This window comes from Acipenser ruthenus, chromosome 52 (genome assembly GCF_902713425.1).
Source record: "Acipenser ruthenus chromosome 52, fAciRut3.2 maternal haplotype, whole genome shotgun sequence".
In the NCBI taxonomy this organism is placed as follows: Eukaryota; Metazoa; Chordata; class Actinopteri; order Acipenseriformes; family Acipenseridae; genus Acipenser; species Acipenser ruthenus.
In genome coordinates this window covers 6,990,391-7,006,268 of record NC_081240.1, presented here as the reverse complement: position 1 = coordinate 7,006,268, position 15,878 = coordinate 6,990,391, and the positions used below count along the sequence as shown (strand labels likewise).

Genomic DNA, 15,878 nt, shown 5'->3' with positions numbered 1-15,878 from the left:
TTCTTTATGTTACACATAGATTTCAATTAACTTTCTAATTCACCTTATCATGTGTGTTTTGTTTATTATTAACAACGTAATTACAGTTTAACAAAATCCAGTCTCATTACCTTAAAAAAATACTGATTCTATGACCAGCATTGGGATGGTGCTTTTGTTGGAATGTGTGTGCTGTTTAAAGGTATCTTAAAGTTCCTCCTTAGTTTAACTGGTTGGACTCGCACCATTTAACAGAAATCCTGTACCTTGTTTATATTGAGGACAAAATTAACTCGCTTTAAATTTTGGTCTTTCTTTAAAAAACTGAAAAAAGTTTTAATAGTTTAATGGTAGTCAGTGTGGTCATGGGATTAATTTAGTTGGAACTGCACCATTTCCAGCGCTCCAGTAAAGTGTGTTATCCTACTGTGTATAGTCACCGCAGGGCGATATTAACCATGGTGTCAACACACACATGCAAACCAGCTGTTAGTCTCAAGGAAGGCTTCTATACTTGTGATTACATTAAAAGCAGTGTGAGGGTGACAATATGAAACACAATCCAGTTATTTGTTCAGCATTTTATTATATTAAAGTACACATATTATCACTTCAAACAGTTTCCCACCATAATAAAGCTATTGGTGGTTGTGTACTTGTCAAAGCCCACCCCCAAATCACAATATAAATGTATAATTAAACCATGCATTTTGTTTGGAGGACACATTTACACTCCTGTCACACATGGAAACCTGGCGCAAGAATGTAAAATCTAGAGAAATCCACTACACTATGATACACAGCAGGATTCCACTTTCTGTGGTTGTTTTAGATGTTCTGCCATACATTTCATATTATCTTCATTTGTTTTCTTCATCTGTTCCACCATCATGGTGATTAGCTTCATATTCATCTCCTGCATCTTTGCTATTATCTCATTTGCTACATTCGCCTGTTTTAACTTTTCCGCGTCCTCTTCATTCTTCTTCCTAAGCTCTTCAATTTCCTTCTGGTACCTCGCTTCATCTGCCTTTCTTTTCTCCTCTAGCTCGTACAAATCATTGGAGAAGCATCCACCGTTTATTTTCACCATGTTCTCTACTTTCTCCAGAAGTACTTTGGCCTGCTCCTGATCCTTAAGGTCTTTTCCATTGATCGCATGAAACCTGTTCCCACACGACTCTACCAGCTGCTTGAGGTTCTTGTCAGCATTTTTAAGAAACTCCTCAATTGTCTGGCCACCGTCATCCAGACAATCCCTGTGAGTGAAAAGCACCATCATGTATTTCGAAGCGCTTTTACCGAAAACCTCCTGGATTATCTGCACAGTTTTTTGCTCTTCCTCAGTGTATCGACCCAGCTTCAGCACCAGGAGGAAAGCATGGGGTCCCGGCGAGGACTTCTGAATGAATTTCACAATCTCACTTACAATTTCCACATTGGAGAGCTTTGTGTCAAACAAGCCTGGAGTGTTGACCACAACAACACGTCTCCCTGCAACTTCTCCTTCTCCCCTAGCACAGACCTTTGTTACTGAGGAGTCGCTGAATGAAGATTTAAACTCCTTCTTGGCCAGGAGTGCATTTCCTGCTGCAATCTTTCCAACTCCAGTCTTTCCAACCAGCACCAGCCTCAGAGTGTTCAGGTCACCTGTGTTGTCAGACACTGCAAAAAAAGTTGTTTCTATGGATTAAAAAAAATTATTCCACTAAACTGCTGTAAAATACTTGACTAATACTATACAAACAATTTAAATACCTCATTGTTTGAGCTTTTCACTTTAGCTGCTTAATAGCTAAGTCATTGATTCCATTTTCCTGAGAATTATATTTCTCATGATCTCGACCAAACGACTTGTACTGTTGAAATTCGGAGATAAATTAACTCAGGAAAACAGAAGTAATGACTTCAGTTTTCACGAGATCCTGCGCTAAATGATGTCAAGATCACGAGAATTTTTTTTTTCAATGATTTAATGGAAGAATATTGACATTTCCAAAGAAGTAATTGAACTTACTGTTAAGAGCTTCTTATATTTCTTCTCTGGACTGGTTGTTCCAGTTCTTTGTGTTGCCTTTATTTCTGTCTTTCTTTGCTGTACAGAAATATAAATATATATATATATATATATATATATATATATATATATATATATATATATTAAATATTCTGAACTAGTATAGCATGCTTGAGAAAACAAAGATAAAGTCTACAAAAATTCATAGCAAATACGTAAATCAATCCTAAAATGAAGTATAAACATGAGACATTACATGATAACAAGGTGTCTCATATTGAGTGCCAAACAGGCAATATATCAACTGAGATGTACAGTACTGTGCAAATGTTTTAGGCAGGTGTGAAAAAATGCTGTAAAGTAAGAATGCTTTCAAAAATAGACATGTTAATAGTTTATATTTATCAATTAACAAAATGAAAAGTGAGTGAACAGAAGAAAAATCTACATCAAATCAATATTTGGTGTGACCACCCTTTGCCTTCAAAACAGCATCAATTCTTCTAGGTACACTTGCACATAGTTTTTGAAGGAACTCGGCAGGTAGGTTGGCCCAAACATCTTGGAAAACTAACCACAGTTCTTCTGTGGATTTAGACAGCCTCAGTTGCTTCTTTCTCTTCATGTAATCCCAGACAGACTCGATGATGTTGAGATCAGGGCTCTGTGTGGGCCATACCATCACTTCCAGGACTCCTTGTTCTTCTTTACGCTGAAGATAGTTCTTAATGACTTTCGCTGTATGTTTGGGGTCGTTGTCATGCTGCAGAATAAATTTGGGGCCAATCAGATGCCTCCCTGATGGTATTGCATGATAGATAAGTATCTGCCTGTACTTCTCAGCATTGAGGAGACCATTAATTCTGACCAAATTCCCAACTCCATTTTCAGAAATGCAGCCCCAAATTTGTAAGGAACCTCCACCATGCTTCACTGTTGCCTGCAGACACTCATTCGTGTACCGCTCTCCAGCCATTCGGTGAACAAACTGCCTTCTGTTACAGCCAAATATTTCAAATTTTGACTCATCAGTCCAGAGCACCTGCTGCCATTTTTCTGCACCCCAGTTCCTGTGTTTTCGTGCCTAGTTGAGTTGCTTGGCCTTGTTTCCACGTCGGAGGTATGGCTTTTTGGCCGCAAGTCTTCCATGAAGGCCACTTCTGACCAGACTTCTCCGGACAGTAGATGGGTGTACCAGGGTCCCACTGTTTTCTGCCAATTCTGAGCTGATGGCACTGCTGGACATCTTCCGATTGCAAAGGGAAGTAAGCATGATGTGTCTTTCATCTGCTGCAGTAAGTTTCCTTGGCCGACAACTGCGTCTACGGTCCTCAACGTTGCCCGTTTCTTTGTGCTTCTTCAAAAGAGCTTGGACAGCACATCTGGAAACCCCTGTCTGCCTTGAAATTTCTGCCTGGGAGAGACCTTGCTGATGCAGTATAACTACCTTGTGTCTTGTTGCTGCGCTCAGTCTTGCCATGGTGTGACTTTTGACAGTAAACTGTCTTCAGCAACCTCACCTTGTTAGCTGAGTTTGGCTGTTCCTCACCCAGTTTTATTCCTCCTACACAGCTGTTTCTGTTTCAGTTAATGATTGTGTTTCAACCTACATATTGAATTGATGATCATTAGCACCTGTTTGGTATAATTGTTTAATCATACACCTGACTATATGCCTACAAAATCCCTGACTTTGTGCAAGTGTACCTAGAAGAATTGATGCTGTTTTGAAGAGTGGTCACACCAAATATGGATTTGATTTAGATTTTTCTTCTGTTCACTCACTTTGCATTTAGTTAATTGATAAATATAATCTATTAACATGTCTATTTTTGAAAGCATTCTTACTTTACAGCATTTTTTCACACCTGCCTAAAACTTTTGCACAGTACTCTATATACATCAATGTTTGATATATATAGATTGATATTTGATTTTATATATATATATATATATATATATATATATATATATATATATATATATATAATTATACACAAACACACACAGCACCTTGCAAAAGTATTCAGACCCCTGACTAATTCTCTCATATTACTGAATTACAAATGGACAAATGGTACATTGAAATTTCGTTCTGTTTGATATTTTATTTTAACACTGAAACTCAAAATCAATTATTGTAAGGTGACATTAGTTATATTGGGAAATATTTTTAAGAAAAATAAAAAACTGAAATATCATGCTTGATTAAGTATTCAATCCCTGTGCTGTGGAAGCTCCCAGTTTACACCGATGAAAGAAATTGCCCTAACGAGGACACAATTACTTTACCATTGGCATCCACCTGTGAACCACTAAAGTTGCTGTCACATTTTCTGGATAAAAACCCCACTGTTGAAGGATCATTGGTAAGGCTGTGAATCTGAAGGAAAATGAAGACCAAAGAGCATTCTACAGAAGTTAGAGATAAAGTAATACAAATGCATAGATTAGGGAAAGGGTACAAAATAATATCCAAGTGTTTGGATATCCCAGTGAGCACAGTTGGATCAAATATCAGGAAGTGGAAGCTGCATCACACCACCCAGGCACTGCCAAGAAAAGGCCATGCCTCAAAACTCAGCGCTCAAACAAGAAGGAGACTTGTGAGAGAAGCCACAGAGAGGCCAACAATCACTTTGAAGGAGATACAGAGTTCAATGGCTGGGAGTGGAGTAATGGTGCACCAGTCAACCATATCAAGAGCTCTGCAAAACACGGGCCTGTATGGGAGGGTGGCAAGAAAGAAGCTTTGCCAGAAAGTGACCCAGCTGCGATGTGGGAAACGGTTTTGTGGTCAGATGAGACCAAGATAGAGCTTTTTGGCCAAAACTCAAAGCGCTATGTGTGGCGCAAACCTAACACTGCCCATGACTCAAGACACACTATCCCTACAGTGAAGTATGGTGGTGGCAGCATCATGCTGTGGGGATGTTTCTCATCAGCAGGGACTGGGCATCTTGTTAAAATTGAAGGAAGAATGGATGGAGCAAAATACAGGAAAATACTGCAAGAGAACCTGCTTCAGTCCACTAAAAAACTGAAGCTTGGGAAGAAATTCATCTTTCAGCAGAACAATGATCCCAAGCACAAGGCCAAAGCAACATTGGAGTGGCTCAAGAACAAAAAGGTGAATGTCCTACAGTGGCCCAGTCAAAGTCCTGATCTCAATCCCATTGAGAATCTGTGGCACTATTTGGAAATTGCGGTCCACAAGCGTCGTCCAACCAACCTGAACAACCTGGAGCAAATCTGCCAAGAAGAATGGGACAAAATCACTCCGACACTGTATACAAAGCTGGTACATACTTACTCCAAAAGACTTAAAGCTGTTATTGCTGCGAAAGGAGGCTCTACCAAATATTAATGTGTGTGGGTTGAATACTTATGCAAGCAAGATATTTCAGTTTTTTATTTTTCTTAAAAATATTTCCCAACATAAAACCAATGTCACCTTACAATAATTGATTTTGAGTTTCAGTGTTTTAAAATAAAATATCAAACAGAACAAAATTTCAATATACCATTTGTAATATGAGAGAATTGGTCAGGGGTCTGAATACTTCTGCAAGGCACTGTATATAATTTATAATATATACATATATATATATATATATATATATATATATATATATATATATATATATATATATATATATATATATATATATATATATATATATACATATATATATATACACACACACACACACACACACACAAACACATCATTGTTTGATGTATATGGATTGATGTTTGCTATATACGATTGATGATTGTTGGTATATATACATCAATGTTTGATATATATGTATTGACTTGGAGCAGGCACATTGTTAGTAAGCTCAGCGGGGTGGGTCCTGATACTTATTTTTGTAATACATGTAGCCTAACATTCTTTTAATCAAAGCGTTATTAAAAATGTACATTTTTTTAAATGAAAAAATAAATATATACCGGTATATTACTTTGAATTAGGCTTTCCGTTGGACTACTAAGGGGCTTTTGACTTTATCTCCTAAACTGTAATGGAGTGTTGCGTACACACTGTTTGTGAACCGCTGCATAGCGTGTGTGTATATATTATATATATATTCTAATACAAGGTAAAATCAATATAATGCAAGAGCTCATTTTTGTGCTTCATTTGTCTTTTTAATGTTTCTTTGTTTTTTTCGTGCTGAATCACACCTGGCTTCAGATGGAGAGTATTTGCATACTATTGCGATTGAATATCGACAAACAGATGTTTTTGGGGTTTTTTTTTTGACGCTATGCAGCGGTTCACAAATACTGAACGCAACACTCCTATTATTCATTAGAGATTAGGAGGTAAAGTCGAGAGCCCCTTAGTAGTCCAACTGAAAGCCTAATTCAAAATATACCGGTATATATTTATTTTTTCAATAAAAAATATACAATTTGAATAACGCTTTGGTTAAAATGAATGTTAGGCTACATGTATTACAAAAATAAGTAAGTATCAGGACCCAGCTGAGCTTACTAACAATGTGCCTGCTCCAAGTCAATACATCAGACATTGATGTATATATACCAACAACCATCAATCTATATCTATCTATCTATCTATCTATCTATCTATCTATCTATCTATATATAGCAAACATTGATGTATATATATCAAATATGAATCCATATATAGATATATATATATATATATATATATATATATATATATATATATATATATATATATATATATATATATATATATGTATATATATGTGTGTGTGTGTGTGTGTGTGTGTGTGTGTGTGTGTATATATATATATATATATATATATATATATATATATATATATATATATATATATATATATATATATCAAAGTTGATATATTGCCTGTTTGGCACCCCATAAAATTATAAATAGATAGATAGATAGATAGATAGATAGAGATATGACGTTCCAAGCTCCAACTAGAATCTTTAACCCGTCACCCTTATTCTTATACATACACTACAAAAATACTCTTGTTATTCTAATTGTTCATTATTCATTCTTATTAAACTAAATAGGTTTCGAATCGTGGTTATTACGTTCTTCTAATAAAAAAAAAACAAATACAATTGCTGTACAAATACTCACTTTAACAGCAGCTGTGCTCCCTTGTCTTTTTCTGATACAGTGCTATAAAACGCTAGCTGTTCTTTCCTTTTATAATGTTCTGTGGTTAGTTCGAGCGCCGCCCACTTCAGGTTGATGCGCAGTAAAAATATTAGGATGACAGTGTATGTAAAAAATGAAAGGTAGCCTCATGGATAGCTTACCTAACTTGAATTAATTATAGAAAATGCAACCGTGATCAGTTTTAGTCATTCTTTCACACTTGTGAGACTTTATACACAGTGTTGACGATGACTTGAAACTGGCTTTTGCCGTGCTCTCCTCAGCAGCAAGTGCAATGCTTGCTGAGGTTTGGCCGGCTGTTGTGTTGTGGCGCTTCTCCCTCTCGCGCTGGGGACAGCGGGGCTGCAAATATGCCCTTAGGTAACCAAATGAGTTGCTTCAATTTAACCAAAACAATGTCCAAATAATACACAGCGCTCTGCCTCCTTTCCAGTCCAAGCTTCACTGCAATACAGAGCTGAGAAATAACATTAAAACTGAGCAATTTATTCAACAAATCCACATTTCCAAATAAAAACTACTGGGAAATGCTCACAGAGCAAAATTAAGGGCGTATAGGCTACTGACAGTGCGAGTCATAAACACAGCCAGTGTTTCTCACTATATATTTCAAATAAATTAATATTTTTACAGTGCCTGTGTCACGGGTGATAATCGGTTGGGGTTGTGAACATTATGTTTCGTATTTATTATATTAGTATTTGTTTGTATTTATTTTGCACTTGTTGGGTAATGCAACGAACAAAAAGCTGCGGATGATCTCGTGGTTAGTACTTCAGGACTATACCAAACTAGTACGCTAGTTAGCACTAATTGCAACGAACGAAGAACTTCCAGATAGTCCCCAGGTACGGATTAAAAATGTCCCAATAGCAATGATGACTGCTGCCCCCTAGTGGTTGCTGATATACGGTACTAAAATTAAACTATCAAACTCTTTAGACTGCATAGAAGTTACCAAACTCACTCAAATTAAAACGAGAAACATCATTAAATTCACGTTTTCTGAAACCATTAATAAAACCGATATCAAATATAGAATACAGAATATTTTTAGCAGAGCTTTCAGTTTTTATTAAGTCATGAAATAAACAGAACTATTCGTTTTTATTAGTCACTGCTTTGAAATCATGGAGGTGGATATTGTCTTTATCCTACTGGATTGGATATTAAGACTTCTCCTTTATAAGTGTGCCTCCCTTGTGGTTTGCACCCAATCATTGGTAGGTTTGTTACACTGATATTAGGATCCAAATGATCTATGTATGTCATTTTCATGACAAAGGTAACAACAGATTAACACATTACTACATTTATAGGATGTAAGGAAAACAAAGTGTGTTCAGTGTGTAATGCAAAGGAACAATGATTCTTTAAATTACGTTTATTAAAACTGAGTTTTACTTTGGGTTGATTTTTGAGTTCCAGATTTTTTTATATTATTTGAAGTTTGATATTTTTTTAACTCGACAATTTATAGTTCTCAAGTGTTACTCTGTCTCGAATAAATGTAAGTTGCATACATTGTGACTTAATTTAAAAGGATTCTCAGAAAACCATGTTCATGTATTTAATATGGGCTAATTTTTCGAAGCTTTACATAAATCGTCCCTAGCATATTATTTTCAGAATGGAGGAACACACCCCATAAATATGGGGCGCCAAGTGTAAAAAAATAAAATTAAAACAAAATTTCAAGTCAATATGACAATTAAATCTGGAAACCACATTCTTCAGTCTTTAGATTTATTTATTTTATTATTTATTTTTTTTACACTTGGCGAGACAACATTTAGCCTAGCTGACAGGTTTATTCTGGGAACTAACAAATACATCCGTGAATACAATACATGGAACTTGAATCTTTATTTTACACTTGGCATCAACATTTAGCTAACAGATACATCTAAAATATACGCTCTTTCAGCATTTTAAAGCAAGTTAAATCAGATCTAAACAGCTCGGATTTAGGTACGTGTAGTCTTACGTTGTTTCTTATTTGTTTCAGATAGAAATTGCGCCATGACGATTTGCAGTAAAATATTGACCCAAGGTTTCTTGTTATCAATACGTTCTACTTCATAATGATATGCGATCCTCTTTCGTTTGGTTTTAACAGATTATAAAATTATACTGTTTATAACTTCAGGTAATCATATTTAACACCTGACCAAATACTAAATGTAAGTAACTATGATTAAAGACATTTGCTCGGCGAATCAAAAGACACTTCTGCTTCCTCGTGCGTTCATTGCGTGTGCATGAAGGGCAGGGGACTGGCTTGTGGGCGGCACTGGTCTGTTTTGTTTAAAAGGCACGGAGGAAGAACTGGAGAGCTACATTGCAACGCAGCATTACTGAAGACAGCAAGCATGGACACGACTACAGGCGAGTACATTTTAACATCGCGAATAAACCCAAACTGTATATTGCGGAAACCATAGCTGGGACATATGGTGGTAGATATTGGGTTTGTTGTTACAGTAATCATGCCTTTAAAAGGAAAATACAAGAAACGACGTCTTTTCATCCAAGTGTTAGGGTTCAAAGAAGTTGTAATTCTAAAAAACGAGAGTCACCTGTTTTATGCATAGGCAACATTAATGTTGCTCCTATCGATTTAAAATACGCTCTCTAGCTACACTGTGGCTGCGTACGATGTCGTCTTGGGCAAGTATGACGTTGGGAGCAGAATATACGATAGAATTAGCGTTTCTAACGTATTACCAGTCGTATTCCACTTACACCAATTTATCTGGCATATACCGTCATTTACCTCATTGAACTTTGAGAAATATGGTTGCTCTAATTTGTGCTGTATATTTAAGACACATAGGACTGACAATTAGAGCGACCAGAGGACATCGGAAGATGAGTGCTCAGTATCTTTGACATGGTTTCTGATCAGGACATTACAGTGAACTGCTTGAAGAGGGAGGGTATGTGACAGACATCTCCAATATGACTAAACTGGAGCTCGGTTCTTTATTGAGAGATTCTAACTTCAAATACGATGGGTCTTTCGACCAGTTAATCATTGTTTCTATAGTCCAGTCAATACGGCAGGTCGGCAAGCAAATTGTACCCCATCAAACGCAAATACATGAAGCACGCAACATAAGGAATGCATTTGAATGGTCTTGGAAATCAAATTTGTGTAATTATCATTAATTAGTGATTTAGCAGACGCTGATTAACAAATCATTATTCTTATATGTGATAGAAATAGGTTTAAGTGACCTAACGCCACATTTTAATGTATGCTCTATATGTAATTGTATATATTCTCACGTAACTGCACTGCATTTAATTTAACAGGCGCTATTCGTTTCTACAGCTTGCTCTTGGTTTTTACAGCTTGCTATTATTTCTTCTACTTTTTTGCAAATGAAAAAACACATATGTGGAGTTTTACCGCGGTTTGAGGTATTTTTTTTTTCAATTTTCGAACTAGATGAAAAAAACTGAAATTAAAAGAGCAAACAATGTTTTCAGTTTTCCAATTTCTGAAAACAATAAATAAAATAAATAATAATAATAATAATTGGGGAGGGGGGGGGATGTAAATGAGCTGATATCTATAAAGCGCACGGTAAAAAAAAAAAATCTAAGGTGCAAATATTAGGAACACTTGATTTTGCTTAAGGTTACAATTATTGTGCACAAAAATAAATCTACATTGTGGAAATGATGAGCGGCTCACCTGCAGTCTATCTCATCTGGTAACTTGCAGACCGCGCAGACCCCCTGGCAGCTCGGTACGTGTACATCAAGTACTGAGGCGTCCTCTACTCGTATCGAATGCGTCTCGGTGTTATGACTTTTTCTGTATCAATGCATTGATATCTAGATCTATGGATGCACCCCCCAATGTGTTCAAACAACTAGCCCTGCACAAGACCCTTTGCGTTCCCACCACCACATTAAAAAGAAAAACTGCCGTACTGCGCACTGAGCCAGTGTGCTTCTGTTGTGTAATGATTGTGTATCCAGGCGCTGTCAAACACTTCCTTTCACACAATGATTTGAACTTTCGCATTTCATATTTTACTACACCAAAAAGCTGAAAAAAGGCATAGCAATTTTATGTATTTTTTAAAGAATTAAAAAAAAAACCTTTAAGAACCCTAAAGTAGCACAATATATACCACAGTATGAATTATTCTAATAAGATCTATAATTTGCTCAAACAACGTGTTGCAGCAGTTTGTTAGAAAAATTGTATCGTGTAAAATAAAGTACTTTCTTCAGCTGGTGGTAAACACAATTACAGAATGATCGGTATTGCTTAAAATACAAATAGCTTCCCCGGGGCCATGACGGGTCTCGGCTGCCCTGCCGCAGGGAGAGAGGAATTCTTATGTTATGTTCAAATTGTTAGCATCTTAGAGCTTGCCGTAGGATCACAAAAGGGGCTGGCACGCTTGGTTGATTATGTCTGTCCCTCTTCCGATACGTTAGTATATCTATCGTTTAAGTGTGTCGGGGAGACCGAGGCTGGTCGTCACACGGGTTGGTTGTCACGCTGCTCATAACTATGCCACTAGATGGTGCAGGCAGGTGATACTAACACTGAAATGTGTGTTCTATTGTCAAGAACTAAACCATCTTGTAATTTGAGGTCAATTCCATCTAACATAAAGGTTAGCACATTTTTTTCATACTAAGTAAAAAATGTATATCTTGTTATTTATGTTATAACTCTTAGTAGTATTGGAGTTTGTTTGAACTGATGGCCATGCTAATAGAACCAGATACTAACTTTACTATCTGTTGGTGTAAAAACAAAACCAGTAGGTTCTCCCAGTAGTACTGAGAGAATTAAATTGTCATGTAAAGTCGGGTTGGGGCAGGTTGTCACATAGTTTTTTTCTTTCTACTTTTTTTACACCAGCATGTGGGATATGTCACCATATGATGCTTATTTAAGATATTCACTGTTTGTTCTCCGGTTCTGTGGAGGCTGTGGTATTTTGTAGCATGGGTCAACATTTCAAATATATATAGGCAGAAGTGTTAAAGGGACTAGGAGCTCTTAAAATAAACAAATCCCCTGGGCCAGATGAGATCCTCCCAATAGTACTCAAAGAAATGAAAGAAGTTATTTACAAACTGCTAACCAAGATCATGCAACAGTCTCTTCCAGTACCGACAGACTGGAAAATAGCAAATGTAATACCGATCCACAAAAAGGGAGACATTAAGATCAAAGCATGTCAGGGTCAATAGAAGACACAAAAATAGGAGGAGTGGCAAACATTGTTGCAGCAGCAAAGGTCATTCAAAATGATCTAGACAGCATTCAGAACTGGGCAGACACATGGCAAATGACATTTAATAGAAAAAAGTGTAAAGTATTGCATGCAGGCAATAAAAATGTGCATTATAAATATCATATGGGAGATACTGAAATTGAAGAAGGAATCTATGAAAAAGATCTAGGAGTTTATGTTGACTCAGAAATGTCTTCATCTAGACAATGTGGGGAAGCTATAAAAAAGGCCAACAAGATGCTCGGATATATTGTGAGAAGTGTTGAATTTAAATCAAGGAAAGTAATGTTAAAACTCTACAATGCATTAGTAAGACCTCACCTAGAATATTGTGTTCAGTTCTGGTCACCTTGTTACAAAAAGGATATTGCTGCTCTAGAAAGAGTGCAAAGAAGAGCAACCAGAATTATCCCGGGTTTAAAAGGCATGTCGTATGCAGACAGGCTCAAAGAATTGAATCTATTCAGTCTTGAACAAAGAAGACTATGCGGCGATCTGATTCAAACATTCAAAATCCTAAAAGGTATAGACAATGTCAACCCAGGGGACTTCTTTGACCTGAAAAAAGAAACAAGGACCAGGGGTCACAAATGGAGATTAGATAAAGGGGCATTCAGAACAGAAAATAGGAGGCACTTTTTTACACAAAGAATTGTGAGGGTCTGGAACCAACTCCCCAGTAATGTTGTTGAAGCTGACACCCTGGGATCCTTCAAGAAGCTGCTTGATGAGATTCTGGGATCAATAAGCTACTAACAACCAAACAAGCAAGAATGGCCTCCTCTCGTTTGTAAACTTTTCTTATATATATATATGTTCACATAAAGTAAAAATACAACTTTTTTCTGTCATTGTACGCAGTAGAAACTTTTATTTAAAAAAAAAAAAAAAGTTGCATTACTGTCTACTGTAAATCCAAGAACATACTTTGTGACACCCAACCCCAGTATGGAGTAGGTTGTCACAGGTGACCGGCGCATTTTCAACCGTCTAAATATCATATTTGGAATAAAGTTATGCTGAAATAAAAAAAACATCAATTTGTACTTGAAGAGTTATTCTTCAATATAACGAGGAACAGAATCTTGCAGAATGTCACCAGATTGAGGAAAATAGAGTAAAAAGTGTGACAACCAACCCCGGTCTCCCCTACCTGTTAGAGCAGCATTAACAGATTTCCTGTTTAGTGTTGTCTCTCCAGATCTCTGCTTGAATAAAGACTACCTTCCTATCACCGACTCTTGGAGATTGATTTCATTTTTCGTCCCTACAGTCTAGTTATTTTTGTATAACAGATTATTCTATTTCGAATATTTTGTTGCAAAAAACAATATGAAAAATGGGGAAACAAGCCTGAATCTGTTTTTGTATTTTAAACTCAAAAATTAGAAAATTAAAAACGAGTCGTTTTCTGGTTTTCCGATTCTGAATTTAAAAACTATTGGCCGGAATGTACACTGACCCAGCATGTGCCAATAGTGTATACCTGCAAGACGGACGACACACGCCTCACACCCCAAGCCTGGTACCCTTATAACTCCGCCTCTACAGTGACGCAATTTCCAAGTCCTCACACCCATGCACTGATCCCACCCATGTTTACGTAATCTACTTTTCTCTGTATTGTCAATGTCGTAACATGTTATATGCCCATTTTATTTGTTTTTCAAATAATGAATACATCGGCTTTGCGTTCTAAATAAACCATTTAATCATCATTACTTTTATAAAGGCAGTATTAATTAATGCACTTACATTTCCATATAATATATACAAAAGCAGTAATCATTAACTATTTGCGGTATGTAATGTGTGTAAAAAGAAAAAAAATACAATCTGCAAGCATTGTTGGGACTGGTCTTGACGTCAGCGTATTTTAAAAATATTGCTTGATACTCTCTGATTAATATACTGCCCTCCGCTTCTTTGGAAACTGTTAAATTATCCGTTTGTTTCTTTTGCAACAATACTGTTAGAACGGAACCCTATAAAATGTACCACTGGATTTTGGAACAAGGTACGATGGTATCTGTGAAAGTCCAATTGTATTGTATAATATATGTATCCAACACCATCAACGTACAATTCCCTGTGTTACAATAATGCAGTACAACCATAATAATAACAGTATAGCTACAGTATAGAACCGTGGTACATTTTTATAGGGGTATAGCTTCACACAATCTACATTTACTTAATCATATTAAAGTAAGAATGACATGCTTACATGTCTGTATAGGTTAGCCTAGGTATACGCAATAAAATACAGGAAGCTGAAGTTCAGGTCGTCACTCATATTATTTGCATCCCAGTTTTTGTTCTGTCCTTTAAGCTCATATGCCAATTGATTTATCAAAGTTGAATGATGATCCCTTTGTTTAAGTCCCTTTGGTCATATCATGTTGACCTGCTTTTTGTCTGCAAGTATCCCACAAGGATCATCCCTTCTACAAGTACATGTAACCTGGCCCAACATGGATTTGCGTGTCACATATGCCAGTGGAGTTTGTATGTCATAGGTAAATATCTCTGTGCCATGTATTTACATATCCTAAATGAAATACAGACTGAAATTAGAATTTCAATGTAGATGTAAAATAAAAACAGGCCTGCGTAAACCATTGTGCAATGTGTTTAGATAGATGGATAGATTTGCACCATGCACAAAGTGAATTAGATATAGGGTATATTCACCCCTGGACATGTTCACATAGATATACCAGCATGTGGATTAGTGTTTAGGGCTCTGGACTCTTTACCAGAGGATTGAGTGTTCAAACCCAGGTGGGGCACTGCTGCTGTACCCTTGAGCAAGCAGGTACTTCACAGATTGCTCCAGTAAAATACCCAGCTCTAAATGGGCAGAAATACAAATCACTTTAAATAAACGCATCAGCTAAAAAATGATCTATAGCAATTTATATCCATATGTGAAACACACACACAAAATACAGCAATTTCTCATGTAGTCACAGAGAGGTGGTGATTAAATGGGTCTCTTTTAGCCAGGTGCAGTTGTACTGAAGTGAAAGTGGTTGCCTATAGGTACAGTTGGTGGCTAAAAGTGGAATTGAAGACAAACCAACCCTAAATAACAAGCTGTGATGCAAAAAAATCCAACTACAGCCTCGTATTAAAGATTATAATCATTGGACACATCTGTGATGTTTGTTGGTATAGAAATTAATTGGGAGAAAGGGAGTGGATTTTATGTTATTAAAATTTGAAGATTTTTTGATTACATACACCTAGGGCAGCAGTGTACAGTAGAGGTTAGGGCTCAGGACTCTTGACTGGAGGGTCGTGGGTTCAATCCCAGGTGGGGAACACTGCTGCTGTACCCTTGAGCAAGGTACTTTACCTAGATTGCTCCAGTAAAACCCCAACTGTATAAATGGGGAACTGTATGTAAAAAAAATAATGTGATATCCTGTAACCATTGTAAGTCGCCCTGGAT

At 36.6% G+C, this 15,878-nt stretch overlaps 3 protein-coding genes across 8 annotated transcripts in view; 1 reads left to right on the top strand and 2 right to left on the bottom strand.

Moving 5' to 3' along the window:
• LOC117433057 (GTPase IMAP family member 8-like) overlaps nt 1–15,878 on the bottom strand; it is a 267,258-nt gene that overhangs the window by 73,297 nt on the left and 178,083 nt on the right. The window lies entirely within an intron of this gene.
• On the bottom strand, nt 546–7,286 carry LOC131723043 (GTPase IMAP family member 9-like). 2 transcript variants are annotated; one of them, XM_059016367.1, is made up of 3 exons: nt 7,107–7,286; nt 1,997–2,074; nt 546–1,644 (listed from the first exon to the last, which is right to left on the bottom strand). In XM_059016367.1, coding segments are annotated over exons 2-3 (876 nt in total). In that variant the 5' UTR covers nt 1,998–2,074; nt 7,107–7,286; the 3' UTR covers nt 546–769. The 2 variants fall into 2 exon arrangements, with proteins under 2 accessions (XP_058872350.1, XP_058872351.1); XM_059016368.1 differs by lacking the exon at nt 1,997–2,074.
• The window catches only part of LOC117433050 (GTPase IMAP family member 8-like), a 50,986-nt gene continuing 44,554 nt past the window's right edge, over nt 9,447–15,878 (top strand). Inside the window, exon 1 of one of the 4 annotated variants that reach the window (XM_059016318.1) lies at nt 9,447–9,536. In XM_059016318.1, coding sequence (XP_058872301.1) covers nt 9,521–9,536 — 16 coding nt within the window. In that variant the 5' untranslated portion in view covers nt 9,447–9,520. The remainder of the gene's footprint in view (nt 9,537–15,878) is intronic. The other 3 variants (XM_059016320.1, XM_059016319.1, XM_059016317.1) reach the window with 3 other exon arrangements.